The sequence below is a fragment of the Chelonoidis abingdonii genome, chromosome 3 (assembly GCF_003597395.2).
Source record: "Chelonoidis abingdonii isolate Lonesome George chromosome 3, CheloAbing_2.0, whole genome shotgun sequence".
NCBI lineage: Eukaryota > Metazoa > Chordata > Testudines > Testudinidae > Chelonoidis > Chelonoidis abingdonii.
In genome coordinates, this window is record NC_133771.1 from 87,031,246 (window position 1) to 87,047,627 (window position 16,382).

A 16,382-nucleotide genomic window follows, 5' to 3' on the forward strand; every position below is an offset into this window, starting at 1 on the left:
GATCTGAGCAGGCTCCATGTTCCCAGTACTATGGCATCTGTGCTGAAAAAAGGCGCAAAACGATTGTCTGCCATTGCTCTGATGAAGAGAGGGGCGAATGATGACATGGCTTATAGGGAATGGGAGCACAGAATGGGAGCACATGTGGCTGGAGTATACCAGATCATCTTGGCTGGTTCTAAAGTGGCCTCATTAATTGGCAGTGCCATCTTACTGGTACCAACATTCTGATGGACATTCAGTAGTTTATGAGGTATATCCTATACTTCCTCCAGGTGGTCTGGAATGAATCTGAAATCCTTCTGAGCAGGGCCGGCTCTAGTTTTTTTGCTGCCCCAAGCAAAACATTTTTTGGCGGCCTCTCACCCCAGCTCTGGGCCTCACGCCCCACCCACCAGTGCCCTCCCCCACCCGCACTCCCTGCTGCCCCAGCCCTGGGCTCTCTCTCTTCCCCCCGTCGCCCTAGCACTGGGCTCCCCCTCCCACGCCCCCTGCCACCCCAGCGCTGGGCTCCCACCAGTGCTGACTCTGCCTGCTCCCCTCTCGCCTCCAGTTGGTCTGGCACTGGCAGGGTCGGGGTAAGCTGTGGGGCTCCCAGGCCACACCTCAGCCCAGGGTCCCCCCAGCAAGAGCTCCCTCCTCCAGGACTGGCCGGGACCAGGAAGGGCAGAACTGGGGGACCGCCCTGGCAGGGGGCTGAGGAGCTGGGGCAGGGTACCCCAGAGGGAGCGGAGCTGCAGAGAGTGGGACGCGGGCCCCGCAGACCAGAGCCCCACCCTCTATGGCCCAGCTGCTACTTCTGGCCGCCCTGCCGCAGTCTCTGGGTGGCTCGGGCCACTTCGCTAAGCCCTAGCTGTGCTGCTGGGGGGAGGCCACCCTGCGGCATCTGCAGATGGCTTCCTGTGCCCCGCGGGGCGGCCCCCAGCCCAAGTGTCCCCCGCTCAGAGCCTGCCCGGCCCAGCCACAAGTTGCAGGTGCTGCTCCCCCGCAGCGCGAACTGCAGCGGCCCCAGGGCATGACACACTGTTGCTGCCAGAGCCGGCTCTAGGCCTTTGCCACCCAAAGCAAAAAAAAAATAAAGATGGCTGGAATGCTGTCCCTGAAAATGTGCTGCCCCAAGCAAGTGCTTGGTTTGCTGGTGCCTAAAGCTGGCCCCGCTTCTGAGGAGCTCCTGGGTCTGTAGTCATTATATGGTGGCAGTGAGGCTGGTGCAACCATCCCATCTGGGGACAACAATGATAACTTCACTGGGGCGAAGAGTTCTTCCTGGTCAGGGTATTCCTCTTCCTTAGATTTCTTCTGAGGGGGTTGAGGTTCTTCTCTGAAAGGGAAAGCCTGTCTTGACTCCTGGTGTGACCCCAGTAATGCCAGTGTGAAGAGTCATAGGGAAAATGAGGCAGTCTCCATGGAGAAGTGTACCTCTGGTCCTGAGGTGAGCAGTCCCTCCTATGAGCAAGGGAGAGGCACCACGAGATCTTGGAGCCTCTGTTGGGATCAGGGCCGGCTTTAGGCCAATTCCACCAGTTCCCCCGAATTGGGCCCCACGCCAAAGAGGGCCCCGCGCCCAGTGAGAATCTCTTCCCTGGTTAGAGGCGCCTTTTTAATTTTTACTCACCTGGTGGCACTCCGGGTCTTTGGCGACACTTTGGCGGTGGGTCCTTCGCTTGCTCTGGGTCTTCAGCAGCACTTTGACGGCAGGTCCTTCAGTGCCACCGAAGACCTGGAGCGAGTGAAGAACCCGCCGACAAAGTGCCGCCGAAGACTTGGAGCACCGCCCGGTGAGTACAAGCCCCATGTGTGTTTTACCTTTTTTTTTTTTTTTTTTTTAATGTATAGTCATCTCTGCCGGGGCCCCGTCAAAACTGTTTGAATTGGGCCCTGCACTTCCTAAAGCCGGCCCTGTTGGGGTTGATCCCACGTCTTGATCAGGTGGTGAAGCTCTCCCACTGTATCCAAGCTCATTGGAGGAACAGAACATTTCTTACTCATCATTTCCTTTCTGCTAGCAGTGTCTCCCACAATTCCAGACATCTGGGCTACTCCCCTATACTCTGCAGCTCATGCAGGTGAATCAAAGATTTGGCACATCCTGGCCATCTCTCTTTGCTCCTAGTTGCCACCAGCTGAGTTATTCCAAAGCTATGAAAACAACTTATATAACAATATTAACAACAAATACTCCAGAGGTGGTAAACTACATACAGTAGATAAAATGGCCACATGATAATGATCCCACATAATATCTGACCTTTGGCCCTTGAACCATCTAGTGTAGGTAGGATTGTGGAAGACACTGCTACCAGAAAGGAAATGATCAGTAATAAATTTTTCCATTCTGCAACCCACTATCTCCCACAATTTGGGACATATGGGAAGTAGCAAGCAGTGAACAGATATAGAGAGAGTTATGGAAGACGTCATCAGGAGAAAGACAGAGAAGGTACCCCCATCTTGAAAGAAATGATCAAAGGGCAATATTATTTCTTAGCCACTGCCTGCAGCACCTTCTTGCCAAAGGAGGTGCCTGCGGATGACAGAAAGTCCACTCTATAGAGCATAATGAAGTGTTAGTTGTTGACAAAGTGCTTGCTTTGCATATTTCTGAGGTGAATGCACTTGCTTGTTCTGCCTTCCACGAGGTTTCCAGGGCTATTGTGGACTGCACTTTGATCCCTTCCAGAACAGGAAGGGCTTGTAAACAATGAATAGCCTAATCCATCTAGCAGTGAATGATGTGGAAACTCATGAGTCCTTGGTATTTTGAATGGAAGGACATGAATAGGACTCCTGACCTTCTCATGGATTTGAGGTAGAGAGCTCTTCTGACAGCTAAGGTGTGCCACATTTTTTCAGTCCGATGCTGTGGTCTTGGGCAGAACAAGGGAAGAACAGCATCTTGGGAAGTGTGGAAGGAAGAGTTCATCTTAGCAAATGATTCCAATGTTCTTGTGAATACATACTTTAATAAATAAGTCTGCGAGCTCTGACACTTGCCTGCTAGATGCGATCGCTGTCAGAAAGCAAGTTTTGAAGGGTAGGTAGAATGCTGGCCCTGAAGTCAGAGGTTCAAAAGGATAACTTATCAAGGCTCTCAACATGGGTGGTAGGTCCCCTTTTGGGAAGAGTGGTCTATCCGCTGGCCTAGCTAGTCAGACTGCTCTAAGAAATCTGGCTACCGGGGGTTTTCTGCTAGGAAGCCAGTGGATCCTACAAATGCTATGAAGAATAGACACCTGACGTGCTATAGTGCTGGGCTGAAGACATCTATTGAAACCTTCTTGGAGAAAATCCAAAATGGCTGGGATTCTGGATTTCTGGGATTGGCACTGTGCTCTTGGCACCAGCTACTGAATCTGAATTCCAGATAGAGGAATACGCTTTGTGTCAATATTCTCCTAGATGAAAGCAGTCTTGATGACTTTGGAGGACAGGCTCAGCGATGCAAGTTCTTCTCTCTCAATAGCCAGGCTGCCAGTTGAAGCTAGGCCAGATCTGGATGGAGAAAAAGGACTTTGTGAGAGAATGCCCAGTCCTGATGGAAGCTAAAGTGGAGGCTTCATTTTCAGTAATATCAAGACAGAAAACAAAGGTCTCCTCAGCCAATGGGGAGATATCATTATTTCTGTGGCCTACTCTCACTTTATTTTCTGGACCAACTTCACTAGGAGTGGGAAGAGAGCATGGCCATCTGCAGCCATCTGTTTGATAAAGCATCTGGTCCCCATGAATTTGGGGTCCATCCCCCTGGTGAAGTACTTTCGTCTCTTTGTGTTCATATGATTTACAAACAGGTTGGCTGAAGGGTGGCCAAACATCTGAATATCGAGGCTGAAAACTTCCCGATTCAGGTACCAATCAGAGTTGTTGATCCTGCCACTGTTGAGCCAGTCTGCCTTTTGGTTCAAGTCCCCTTTATGTGGATCCCACTGAGGGAAAAGAGAAGCTGCCCTGCCCACCTCACTATTTCCATTGCTTCCATGTGTAGTGTGGGCTCCTTGCTCCCCCTTAGTTGTTCACATATGCAACTGTGGTCGTGTTGTCAGACTGAACCAGGAAGCGGCTCTCCTCTAGACACATCTGACAGCATTGTCCAGCCAGCTTGACCACTCTTAGTTCTAGAAAGTTTATGCCGTTAGCTATTTCTTCTATGCTCCAGAGGCCTGGCATCAGTTGTAAGAAGTAGAGCATCTGGAAGACATACTGGCATTCCTCTGCAAACGTTGCCTTGGGCTGATCACCATTTTAGGGGGCTGAACCCTGGCACTGGAACCTGCACTTGATCTTTCATGTGCTCTGGGGAGTGGTCCCCACCTTTATGATAAATGCTTGAAGACTCCTAATGTGTGATTATGCCCATAGAGTGATGCCTATACATGATGTGAGAAGTCCTAGCAATTGAAGATACAGTGCTATGGCAGGCCTCCTGCAGCTCTGGAACATGGTGATAAGTTCCTGGATTTTTCTAGAACCTTTAGAGTAATGGATAGGTTTTTGTTATTGAGGTTTCTATGTCTACTCCCATAGTTATTCTGGTCGATGGAATCAAGTAACTTTTCTTGATGGATGATGAAGCCATGCATTTCCAGGAGATTTGGTGCCTGAGTTGTGGCTCTGTGCACTGTGGCCTGAGATGGAGCTCTGATCAGGATGTCATCTAGGAAGGAGTATAGGTGGGTACCTGTGACTCGAGTCTTGGTATAACCACCACCATCTTTGCAAAGATCCTGTGGGCAAAGAACTGGCTGAATGGGAGTGTTCTGTGCTAATAATGCTTCCTGCCACATGCAAACCTCAGAAGTCTTGGCTCAGGTCAAATCCAAGCAGTGGTCCATTTGTAAGGCAGTCTCATCGGACTCAGCAGGTGGTAAGTTGTGCCCAGGCTGCACCCTGTCAGCTGACCCTAACCTCAATCAGTTCTCCAGGCTATGAGTCACACAGGCTTGTGGGATCCCCTACCCACCAAAGCAGCCAAACTCCAACTTGGAAAAAATGGACCAGGAAGCAGAGAGCAGGGAAAGGCTCTGAAGACAAGGAGGATTCCAGCCAGCTGATTCAGGAGTAAGTCACAGAGGATCTCTGTAGAACAAAGCCCAGAGGCTTGTGGAACCACAAATCCCCACCATACCCTCCTACTTGTTGAGACTTTCTAAGTTGAGAATGGCTGTGATTGCTCCGTTGCATTTCTGAACAATGAAGAATATGAAGTAGAACTCCGGGACTCTATCTTCTGAGGGAATGCTATCATTCTAATATCCAGAAGATGAGATATTTTGTTCAGGAGCAGATCACACTTTATGGGTTGGTTGGAGATGGGAGACTGGATGAAGAGCAGATGAGGTGGAGCTTGCAGCTTGAGGAAGTATCCCTGGCTCACTGTTTCCCTCACCCATGTGTCCATGGTTGATGCAAACCATTCCTTTGTGAAATGGAAATTCTGCCTCCTAGCTTCAGCCCTGGCCAGAGGCCTCCTGTGCAATCTTTGGCATAAAGTGGCACTGGGAGGTGCAGAGCTTCCTCCATGAAAGTTGGCTCCAAGATTTTCCTTTGGAGAATCTGTTGTTCCTTCACTGATATCTCTGTTAGGACAAGAGACAAAAGGAGCACCTTTGTTCGAAGGCAGGTCTGTATTCCCTCCTGAGAGCACTTAGTGATGATGGGAGTAACTGCTTGGCTTCTGCTGCATTGTCAGCCAGTACCTTGTCTAGCTGTTCCCTCCAAAAAGAGTGAACCTTTAAATCTGGCCGAGCATGGGATCGTCTTAGAGTGTGTATCCACCTTCCAGGGTTAGAGCCATTAGGTGATGCCTGGCTATGAATCTGGAAGCCATGACCCCAGCTGAGAACTTCATTGCATCCATTGAGGCATCAGCTACAAATGCTGTTGCTTGGGAAACTTTATTTAAAATGGAGCCAAATTCAGGATGATCTCTGACCTTTAGGCTTCTGAGATCCTCCAGCCAGAATACAGATTCCTTGCAAAGCAGATAGCTGTTAGGGATGCTCTGAGGGCTCAAAATCTTTCTAGAAAGTGGCCTCCAATTTTCTATTTGTTGGTTCCTTAGGGTAGAACTCTGCTTCTGAGGAAATGATCATATCCCTTGCTAGAGATGCTAAAGCTATGTCTACCTGCAGGATCTCAGTGACAGAGGGCTTTGATTCCTGTATCTTACAGAACTGGAGGTCATTTTTATTAATGTGCTTGCCCGTATCAATCTGTTCCAGTCATCCCTGATCACATACTGGAAGGAGGAGTGCAGGGGAAGTCATAGCTTCAGCAGAGAATGTAAAGGAGAGAAATTTACTCTGAGGCTTTCTCTCAGGAATTTATTCAGGTTGAACTTGAATCAAGGAGCAAACCTTTCTGCCCATGGCCTCAAACTTCTCAGGAGGGAAAAACCCTATATTGTGTTTTTCCCTTGGTCCTGTTTGTAGTCAGAGTCTGATACCTCACCTTCCTCAGGGCAGGTCTACGCTACCGGTTAAGTTGATTAAACTCATGTCACTCAGAGGTATGAAACCCTTCCCGCTATGCTCCCCCCACCACCCCGAGTGATGCAACTTTCACCCTGTCCATACCTGTGCTATGTTGGCAGGAGATGCTCTCCTGCCGACATAGCTTACACGTCTCGCTGAGAAGTAATTATGCTGACCAGAGAGCACTCTCCAATCAGCTTAGCATGTCTTCACCAGACACGCTACAGTGGTACAGCTGCATCACTACAGCTGCACCGATACAGCACTGTAGTGCAGATTTGCCCTCAATGAAGGGGTGGGGGAGGAGGAGGAAGAGGCATCCAAGGACTTTGTACCTCCTGGATTTTCTGTGCTTTTATTTCCCTTTTAGATTTCTTTGCTCTTTTTGCATACTTTGCAGGAGTAGGAGTGCCCTGAAACTTTGGTGATACTTTTTGCAGTTTGCCTTCCATAGTGCCTGACGCCCTCTGGAAAGTTCTCCCTCTGAGTCTTCCCATGCTGGGTCCCATTCCCCCAAGGTGAGGGGAAGAGACTTATTACTAGAGTCTTTCTGGTTGAACCGGGAAGTGGGGGCTCTTTAAGAGTCCTGCTTCTTTACCAAGGGCATTCAGGACCCACTTTAAGACACAGAGGGGTGAGGATCTGTGATCCCACAAGCCTCCCCTCTTTGTTCTACAGTGATCCTCTGGGACTTACTCCCTGAGTCAGCTGCCTTCAGTTTTCCTCATCTTCAGAGACTTTCCCTGCTCTACCCTGTGCTTCCTTGTCGATTTTTTCCACACTGGAATTGGGGCCGCTTTGGTGGGTAGGGAATCCTATATGCCTGTCCAACTCCTAACTGCAAGAACTAACAGAATTAGGGTCAGCTAGCTGGGTGCAGCCTGCGCACAGCTTATCGTCTTCTGAACCCAGGAAGGCTGCCTCACAAATAGAGCACTGCTTGGATTTGATCTGGTGCTTTCTTGGCTTCTCTGCCATGCATGGATGGGGGCAGAGAAACCAGCAGGGAGATGCTGCAGCAGAGTCTCAGGGTGAATTAAACTTAAACTTACCCAGGGAGGAGAAAAGAAGCCTGAAATAGTATAGCTCACCAGTTCCTAAAACAAAGTGAAAAAATAAAAGTAGAAATAAAAGGAGCAGGAACACTGTAACTGCCAACTGACTGCTGCCACAGAGACAGAGAATCTGGCGACAAGTGGGAACAAAGGCGGCGAAGCCAGGACATGTGGCACTAAGTCTTTGATCTGCTTGCATGAGCTGCAGATAGGAGGGGAGAAGCCCAGATGTCTAGAATTGGGGAGATGCTGGGCTGCAGAAAAGGAGGCTTTTATATTGATCAGTGGTACTGGTGGTTTTATTATGCCTTGACTGGTCAATGGTACCAGTCAGTGGTGAACCAATGGTGTGGGGAAATCCATACCGTGCTCCTTGTGAGCTCCTGACACTCTTTTAATGGGGTGCGGAGTTAGGGTGACCAGACATCCCAATAAAATCAGGACTGTCCCAATTTTCAGGCTTTTGTCCCATGTCCCGATCGATGTTTGGTCAGGACACAATTTGTCCTGACATTTCGCACTCCTGTTTGTTTTGTTTTGTTTTATTTTGTTCTGTTCCACTGGCGGGACTCTGCATTTTTTTTTCCCCCCACTCTGCCGGTGGCACTCCGGGACTCCGTTTTCTCTCTCTCTGTCTCTCGCTCTGCTGGCAGAACTCCATTTTTTTTCCTTTCTTTTTTTTTTCTCCTCTCTCTCTCTGCCGGCGGGACTTTGTGACTCCATGCTTTTTTTTTTTTTTTTGCTGTGCCAGCAGGACTCTTCATTTATTCACTCTCATTTAAGGTTTCGCGTGCCAGTAATACAGTTTAACGTTTTTAGAGGGTCTCTTTCTATAAGTCTATAATATATAACTAAACTATTGTTGTATGTAAAGTAAATAAAGTTTTTAAAATGTTTAAGAAGCTTCATTTCAAATTAAATTCAAATGCAGAGCCCTCCGGGACTGGTGGCCAGGACCTGGGCAGTGTAAGTGCCATTGAAAATCAGCTCGTGTGCTGCCTTCGGCACATGTGCCATAGGTTGCCTACCCCTGCTTTAACACATTCCCAGCTATGCCTGTTGCCAGCTCAGGTAAGGTATATTATACAGTGTCACCTACTGGCTGTACATTATAGCAGTACATTAGGAGCACTGTATCAGAGGGGTAGCCGTCTTAGTCTGGATCTGTAAAAGCAGCAAAGAATCCTGTGGCACCTTATAGACTAACAGATGTTTTGGAGCATGAGCTTTCGTGGGTGCATACCTACTTCGTCGGATGCATGTAGTGGAAATTTCCAGGGGCAGGTATATATACGCAAGCAAGAAGCAAGCTAGAGATAACGAGGTTAGTTCAATCAGGAAGGATGAGGCCCTGTTCTAGCAATTGAGGTGTGAAAACCAAGGGAAGAGAAACTGGTTTTGTAGTTGGCAAGCCATTCACAGTCTTTGTTTAATCCTGAGCTGATGGTGTCAAATTTGCAGATGAACTGAAGCTCAGCAGTTTCTCTTTGAAGTCTGGTCCTGAAGTTTTTTTGCTGCAGGATGGCCACCTTAAGATCTGCTATTCTGTGGCCAGGGAGGCTGAAGTGAAGTGTTCTCCTACAGGTTTTTGTATATTGGCATTCCTAATATCTGATTTGTGTCCATTTATCCTTTTATTCTTTTAGGAGCACTGTAGCAGTTACTGTGTGATGATGGAATACTAAAGCTGTATTAAAATGTACAGGGGAAGTTTTTTGGGCGTGTCTAAAAACTACTGGAAACTCTAAACTATCTAAAAACAGCTTTTAAAACTATATACAACTAACTACAGTTTTTGAACAAGAATGCTAGCTAATGCTGCAGCCACTAAACAGATTCTGTCTCAGACGAAGGGTGATAGAAAGGAACTGGAGAAGCCTAGCTTGCATGGTACCTTATGCCCTTGGTTCAGAACATAAAAAAGAGAAGGGCACAGGTGCAGACTGTCAACAAAAACCTTCTGGTCTCAGGCATGTGGAGCATATGTGCACCTCAAGCGGAACACACATAGGCACCTTCACTTGAAAAAGAATTAATTGTACGATTCTTTTTCTTTTAATTGCACTAGTTTCAAATAAACTGTTTACTATTAAAGCAACTAGAGTGGACAGGTGAATCTAGCCCCATATCTTTAAAACACCAATGAAAAAATATGATAAAAGCAAGCATTAGAATCATACAACTGTATGAGTAAAGCAGAGATGAGTGTCTGTCAAGATTATGAGAGACACAACCCCAATTATAAGGGAAGCTCCTACCCTTTGAAAATACTGGACCTTACCTGTAGTTTTCCCGGATTTTGGAGGTCCCACAATTGCTATCTTAACTGGCACAGATGGCTTGGGTTTTGGCTGACGGATAAACTTAATAGGATTTTTCATAAATTTTTCTTTATTTTCTTTACTTGAAAAGAAATAAATATATTGTCGGTGGATTACAGGCAAGCTTGGAGTCTGTTGGTTTTGGAAAGGTTTGATTACATCTCCTTCACTTAGCTGTAACATACAAAATGGGAAAAAGTTACTTACTGATACTTCTGTTTCTCAGTCTCCTCTTCGCCCATCCTACAATAGTGGATTCATGGACGGAGTGTTATAGAAATACCTACTCGAAGGAAGCAAAGGTTTCTGAAACCCTACCCCTGATTACATAAGCCTTACAGAACACCATCCCTGAGCTAGAGAAACTGCCAGGGGCAGAGAGGAGGATAGGATATACAAGACAGTGAGAGAAATAATAATATACAAACAGTGGCATACCATCCAAAGGGGAGGAGGGAGGCATGTAGGATGGGAGAAGACAAGCAAAATTATCAGTAAGTAATTCTCCTTTGTCATACATCTTTTCCTCTCCCCTTTTATGACAGTGGATTCACAGACAGACAATGGATGTAGCAAGCAGTATCCTCAGGAGGTCGAACCTTATCACATTACTAGTAAGGCCTTGAACCCAAAGGAGGCATCCTGAGAAGCAACTGTCCCAGCTGATGATAATACACAAAGAAGCACAAACATAACCATATTGCTACTTCACATATCTTGGAATGCTTCTTTGCACTTACTTCCTGTGAAGTAAGTCTCTAGATCAGTGGTTTTCAAACTTTTTTTCTGGGGACCCAGTTGAAGAAAATTGTTGAGGCCCACCACCCAACAGAGTTGTGGATGAGGGGTTTGGGGTGTGGGAGGGGCTCAGGTTGGGGTGTGGGGGTGAGGGTTTTGGGGTGGGGCCAGGAATGAGGGGTTCAGGGTGTGGGGGGGCTCTGGGATGGGGCAGGAGGTTGCAGTGCAAGAGGGGGTCAGGACTCTGGGCTGGGGCCAGAGATGAGGGGTTTTGGGTGCAGAGGGGCTCCGGGCTGGGGGGAGCTCAGGGATGGGGCAGGCAGTTGGGGTACAGGAAGGGGTCAGGGCTCTGGGCTGGAGGGTTTGGGGTGCAGGAGGGGCTCTGGGCTTGGGGGGACTCAGGGCTGACGCAGGGTACTGGGGTGCAGGCACAGACTTACCTCTGGCGACTCAAGAGCACAGCCGGAGTGCACCGCGGACCACGCTGCACCCGGAAAGCAGCCAGCAGCAGGTCTGGCTCCTAGGCAGAGGTGCGCAAGCAGCTCTGTGCGACTCTCACCTGCAGGCACCACCCCCCACCAGTTCCCATTGGCTGGGAATCAGCCAATGGGAGTGCAGAGCCAGTGCTTGGAGCGGGGGCAGTGCATGGACTCCCTTGGTCCCCCTGCCTAGAAGCCGGACCGCTGCGGGTCGCTTCAGGAGCACAGCGTGGTGTGGAAACAGGTAGGCTGTAGCCTACCTTAGCTGGGCAGCACTGCCAACGGGACTTTTAATGTCCTAGTTGGTGGTGCTGACCGAAGCAAGGCGACCAAAGCCGCAACCAAGTACTGGATTGCAACCCACAGATTGAAAAACGCTGCTCTAGATAAGTCTCTAGTCTGAGGGAGGATATGAGATTCAGACGGAGGGGAAGAACAATGAGTTAGTTTATCTGGAATCTGATATTCACACTGGGAACAAATTCTAGAAGAAGCTGAAAAACCATTTTGCTGGGAAGAACTGTTGGGAAGGCAGAGCTATCATGTAAGTAAGACTGGACAGCCTGAAAGGCAGTAGAGGGGACACTAGTTAAGGGGCCTCAAGATGTGATGCAATATAGCAGCTGCCATAAAGGACACAACAGACAGAAACTGAGCAGAGTGCAGGCAAGTCATTGAAGGCACTTGCAAAGCTCTCTGTGCTGTGACAGGAAGAGTACAGCATAAAGAAAAATGGAAGGAATGCTGCCAGTAAGGAGCAGAGGAGGTGAGATATGAACCTCACACACAAGCATGAGAAAACAATATTATTCTTTTTATTCAGAAGTTTGTCCAAGAACAAACACGCTGAAGGAGGGTGATCTGTGTGAGCCAATATCATATATTTCCAGAATACTTTGTATTTAGGCTAAATAATATAAATACAAACTGTACTTCCAGAATGCCTTTTTTCCTCTCCCCATGCACACACGTGGGTCAGTTATGCCTATTCCCATCTACCACAATAAATCCATTATCCAAAGTGATCATCAGCATGAGGTTGAGAAATACATACCAGTTTTTACTTTACACAGTGATCCACTAACCTTAAATTTAATAACATCACTGATTCAAAAAGACACATAATTCAGATTAGCAATGATGCACTAAATAGAAAAGGTTCTAGATGATCTACTACATGATGGTAGCTTGGACATATTAATTTCTAATACATAGACAACGATTACTTTAAGGCTTAGATTATTTACGAGTAGTTTTGATTTTGTTGATGTTATTTTTGTATTTTTGCTCACAAGTTGTGGTAAAATAATATTCCATATGAACGCTCTTACTTTTGCTTCATATGTGCATTTGTCAAAGGTGTTGTCCTGATGCTATGAATCAAGGTGACAAAGGGGCAGGAGGACTGTTAGCCAATATTATATATTCCCAGAATGCTTTGTATTTAGGCTAAGTTGTATAACTATAAACTGTACTCCCCAAATGCCTTGTATTTATGCTAAGCTTTACTGTAGAAATCTACTAGCAGTTAAACTGTTGTAACTTTGGTTCTTTATATGTGTAAAATCTGTCAAACAGAAGAAATGTTTTGTTGAGGTTTGTCAGATATGAACTGTGTGCCAGGTATAGTACTGTAGATGTCTCTGCAGTCTACTGACATCTGGAATGTTATGCACAAACCCCAAATAAGAAATGATGTGTAAAATCTGTGGATTTTTTATGTCATAAGAAAAGGGAATAAAAATATGAGCAAAATTAAGCTCAGAATTTGGACTAGAGTAACAAAATGTAACTGATGCAAGACTGTTCTGGAGATTGATACTGTATTAACCTTTCTGTATTCTGCTGAGATGTATCTTTGATAAATAAATTGATTGAGCCTGGTTATCAGATATTTTATCAATAAAGAAGCAGAACCCTCAATATCTGGCCTAGGCTTAGGTAATCAAGGGAGCATTTCAGAAGTCATGGCTCGTTGGTCGCATTGGGGGGTAACCATAACAATGTCTGTCCATGGAATCAGTGTTGTAGATGAGATAAGAGAGAATTCTATACCCCTTTTAATGGCTAGAGCATTACTTTATTTCTGGTAAGAACAAAGAAAAGAATAATTATCGGAATTAAAAACAAGTGCTGTTCTGTGGACTGACTGACTGACAGAGGCTACAGTGTTCAGTAATACTTAGGCCCTATTACCAATAATGGAAATGCCACTGTATTCCTGAGCTATGCATCTGCAGAGGATAATATTGAAACACTGCTCTTTGGTGGCTACAGACTGCCATACTACACATTCTACCCTTCTCAAATTCTTGGTTTCTCATTAGTGCATCAGGTCCCTTCACATCACATGCCTTAGCTCCACAGGACACTAGGATTCTGCCTTAATCCACTTCTGGTGGTGCTCACATTCCTCCTTCTAGTTTGTTATTCTTACCCATTATCTCCTCCATAGTCTTGTCTTATCTTTCGATCCATAATTATTTAATCGTCAATTGGCATATCTCATACCTTCTGATCTATGAAGACTTTGGTATCCTTTTACTTGTCTCTGCTGCTCCTGCAAGGTTGTAGAAACTTCCTGTTTGCCATTCTATATTTGCTGGGTTCTAAGTATCACATTTCTTTCTTGCTCAGCTCCACCTTTGATTGTACTACCAATCTCCATCTGCTCAGTGCTCCCACAAAGCTTACAAAATATTATTAATCAGTGCTTAAAACACAACACTAAACTGACCAATTCTTGCTATTTATAGTATATACTGGTTATTGAAAATATTCAGTGATGTGCTTTTCATAATATTTTATCTTAATTATATGGGCATAAAGAAGACAATAAGGGAGACAAGTATTACTTCCTGAAAGTATACTTCAGCCATTTAATTACATTACCTTGATTGGGTCCCATTGACCAAAAGAACTGGGATGTTTGTAAGAGAGAACCAACATCTTGCGTGCAAGTGGCAAACTTATTGGGTAACATTTCTCAAAAATGCTTTCTCGATTTTCTACTAGATGCTTCAATTTGCTATACAATTGGTAACGTACAATGTGAGGTTTTCGTCCTCCATTGATGGTAATTTGTGGTATCAGCAACCTTTCAAGTTCTTCCTGAATAATGAAAGAATAATGTATGACAAAAATCATAAACGTGATCAAATGTTGTAATGAAGGGTGATATGAATAATAACTGCCATTAACTATTAGTAATCTTTGGACTAAATTCTCTGTTAGTGTAAATCAGTGTACCTCAACTGACTTCAGCTTCAGCTGAAGATCTGGCCCCTATGTTTTCATTATTAAGATTTGTATTACAGTATTACAATATGCTAAAATAAAATCAGAAAACTATAATTTCCATTAACTTTGAAGACTCTAACTCCATTTAGCTGAACTTTTAAAAGGTCTCTTATCAAAACCAATGAAATGTCATGTATTTTTTTCTATTTTACCTGACCCCCCTTGCTTATTTAGCTATTATCTATGCATAAAAAATGATTCCCTGGTCCCTTCTGGTCCATTTTGGTGACTTGCGGCAGGTCAGTTTCTGTTCTTGATAGAATTGATATAGTGGAGTCAGGTTTGGTGGATTGTTTATGAACATGTTCTTATCTACACTATACATGAATCCTGTCAGTTTTACACAGGGAACTCCAGAATCCTAGCCTGAGCTGCCACCAGGCCTCCAACTGTCCTCTCAAATAGCAGGGGACCTGCTCCTCCTAGCTGCCCAGTTGCTTTCTAGTGAGGAGTCAAAACAGCCTCAGCAGATTTATTGCACTGTCCTCTGCTCCCCCATATTACAGCTCAGCTACTTAATTACAATAAAAAATTGTCTGTTTTCTAATTAATCTCTTCCACTGTCTGATCCTTTTAGAGAGGCTGCTATCCAGCGTTTTGATATCAAAATATACTATTGCATAACTGAGTGAGTTGCCACAGTACCCAGTGGTGGCAATAACGAATGAAGAAGATAGGAAGAATAAATTATTTATTAATAAATAAGCCTGCTGTTTAGACAAAATTCTTGGGTATCAATAGTAATGGGAAAATAAATTTTGAATAAGTTAGAATGAGAGTTAGATACAGTAAGGGGAAAATACTAACCTGTAATTGTGTCTCTTAAATTTATTATTTATGTAGATCTACATTCTGGAGTCTTTGCTTCAACCCATCATAGGCAGGGTGCTATGCAGCACAAAATTCTAAAACACAAACCACCTCTCCAGTAGCTGAAGCCTATGTACCTCTTGAAACAATAATTACCAACATTCTGCTTGTTCCTTTTTGACCAACTTAGTCATCAAGATACTAAAAAAACAAATAATGTACTCCTAAACTTCAGTGGTGAGAATGGGAAAGGAATGTGGAGCTGTAAAAATACTACCTTCAAAAAACATGCAGTATTCCATTAGCTCCACTTGGAGCCTTTTATTGTACTTGAAGGAGTCTAAACATGTTGCTGCATAAAAGACATTAAAAGGTTCAATTTTGATGATCTCTCACTGATTTGGTAACATATTTTTTACAAGAATAATATGTTCTTTTTTTAACTGTCATCCTGCAAAGTTATCTCACATTCAGAAAGGGGGCAGAGTTGCAATCAACCCCATAATCATGACACAGATTTGACAGCTAGAAGGGGCCATTATGATCATCTAGTCTGTCCTCCTGCATTAATTAGCTCATAAAAAGGAAACAAAGATCTCAAATACTGTAACTTTGAAATATAACAACTAAATTAAATCAGCTATAAAACTGGAAGCACTTCTTGCCTCATGCCATCTTATTTGATAAAGTAGATAATGAAGAAAGTACCTGTACTCCTTGTAAATTATTACTATCTGTTTCATACTTTTCTGTAATTTCGTTTTTCATGCGTTCAGCAGCACCAGCCTCCTGCTCTTCCTCTTCCTCATCTATCTCTTCCTCTTTTGGAAACTCTTCTTCAAGAATCATTTCAATATCTTCTTCTTCATCTTCATCCTCTTCATCACTAGCCTCCTCCTCTTCCCTATATGCTGCAGCCTAAAGATAAAATGTTCAACTGTTTCATGGCTACTGTATAGGAGTTCAGAAGAAAGAAACTAATATTATTTTCTCTCACACACTTTCCCTTTTTTTGTCCACTGTTATAACTTATCAATAATTTGCAAAGATGATTTGCAGAGGTGGGGAAAGAGTGCACTATTTCACTAAGACACACCAGCTTAAATAGAGAAGTTAAAAAGTTTGCTTCTGAGGAAGACTTATTTTCAGCAATAGCTTCATGTTTTGTTATGATTTTGTTGTGAATTTTTTAATCAAATTCAAATT

At 44.8% G+C, this 16,382-nt stretch overlaps 1 protein-coding gene across 1 annotated transcript in view; it reads right to left on the bottom strand.

Annotated features, from left to right (window-relative positions):
• Positions 1-16,382, bottom strand: part of AK9 (adenylate kinase 9) — a 244,988-nt gene that overhangs the window by 40,055 nt on the left and 188,551 nt on the right. The window contains exons 31-33 of the mRNA XM_075064564.1: positions 15,885-16,094; positions 13,959-14,177; positions 9,810-10,023 (exon numbers count right to left, since the gene is read on the bottom strand). Coding sequence (XP_074920665.1) covers positions 9,810-10,023; positions 13,959-14,177; positions 15,885-16,094 — 643 coding nt within the window. The remainder of the gene's footprint in view (positions 1-9,809; positions 10,024-13,958; positions 14,178-15,884; positions 16,095-16,382) is intronic.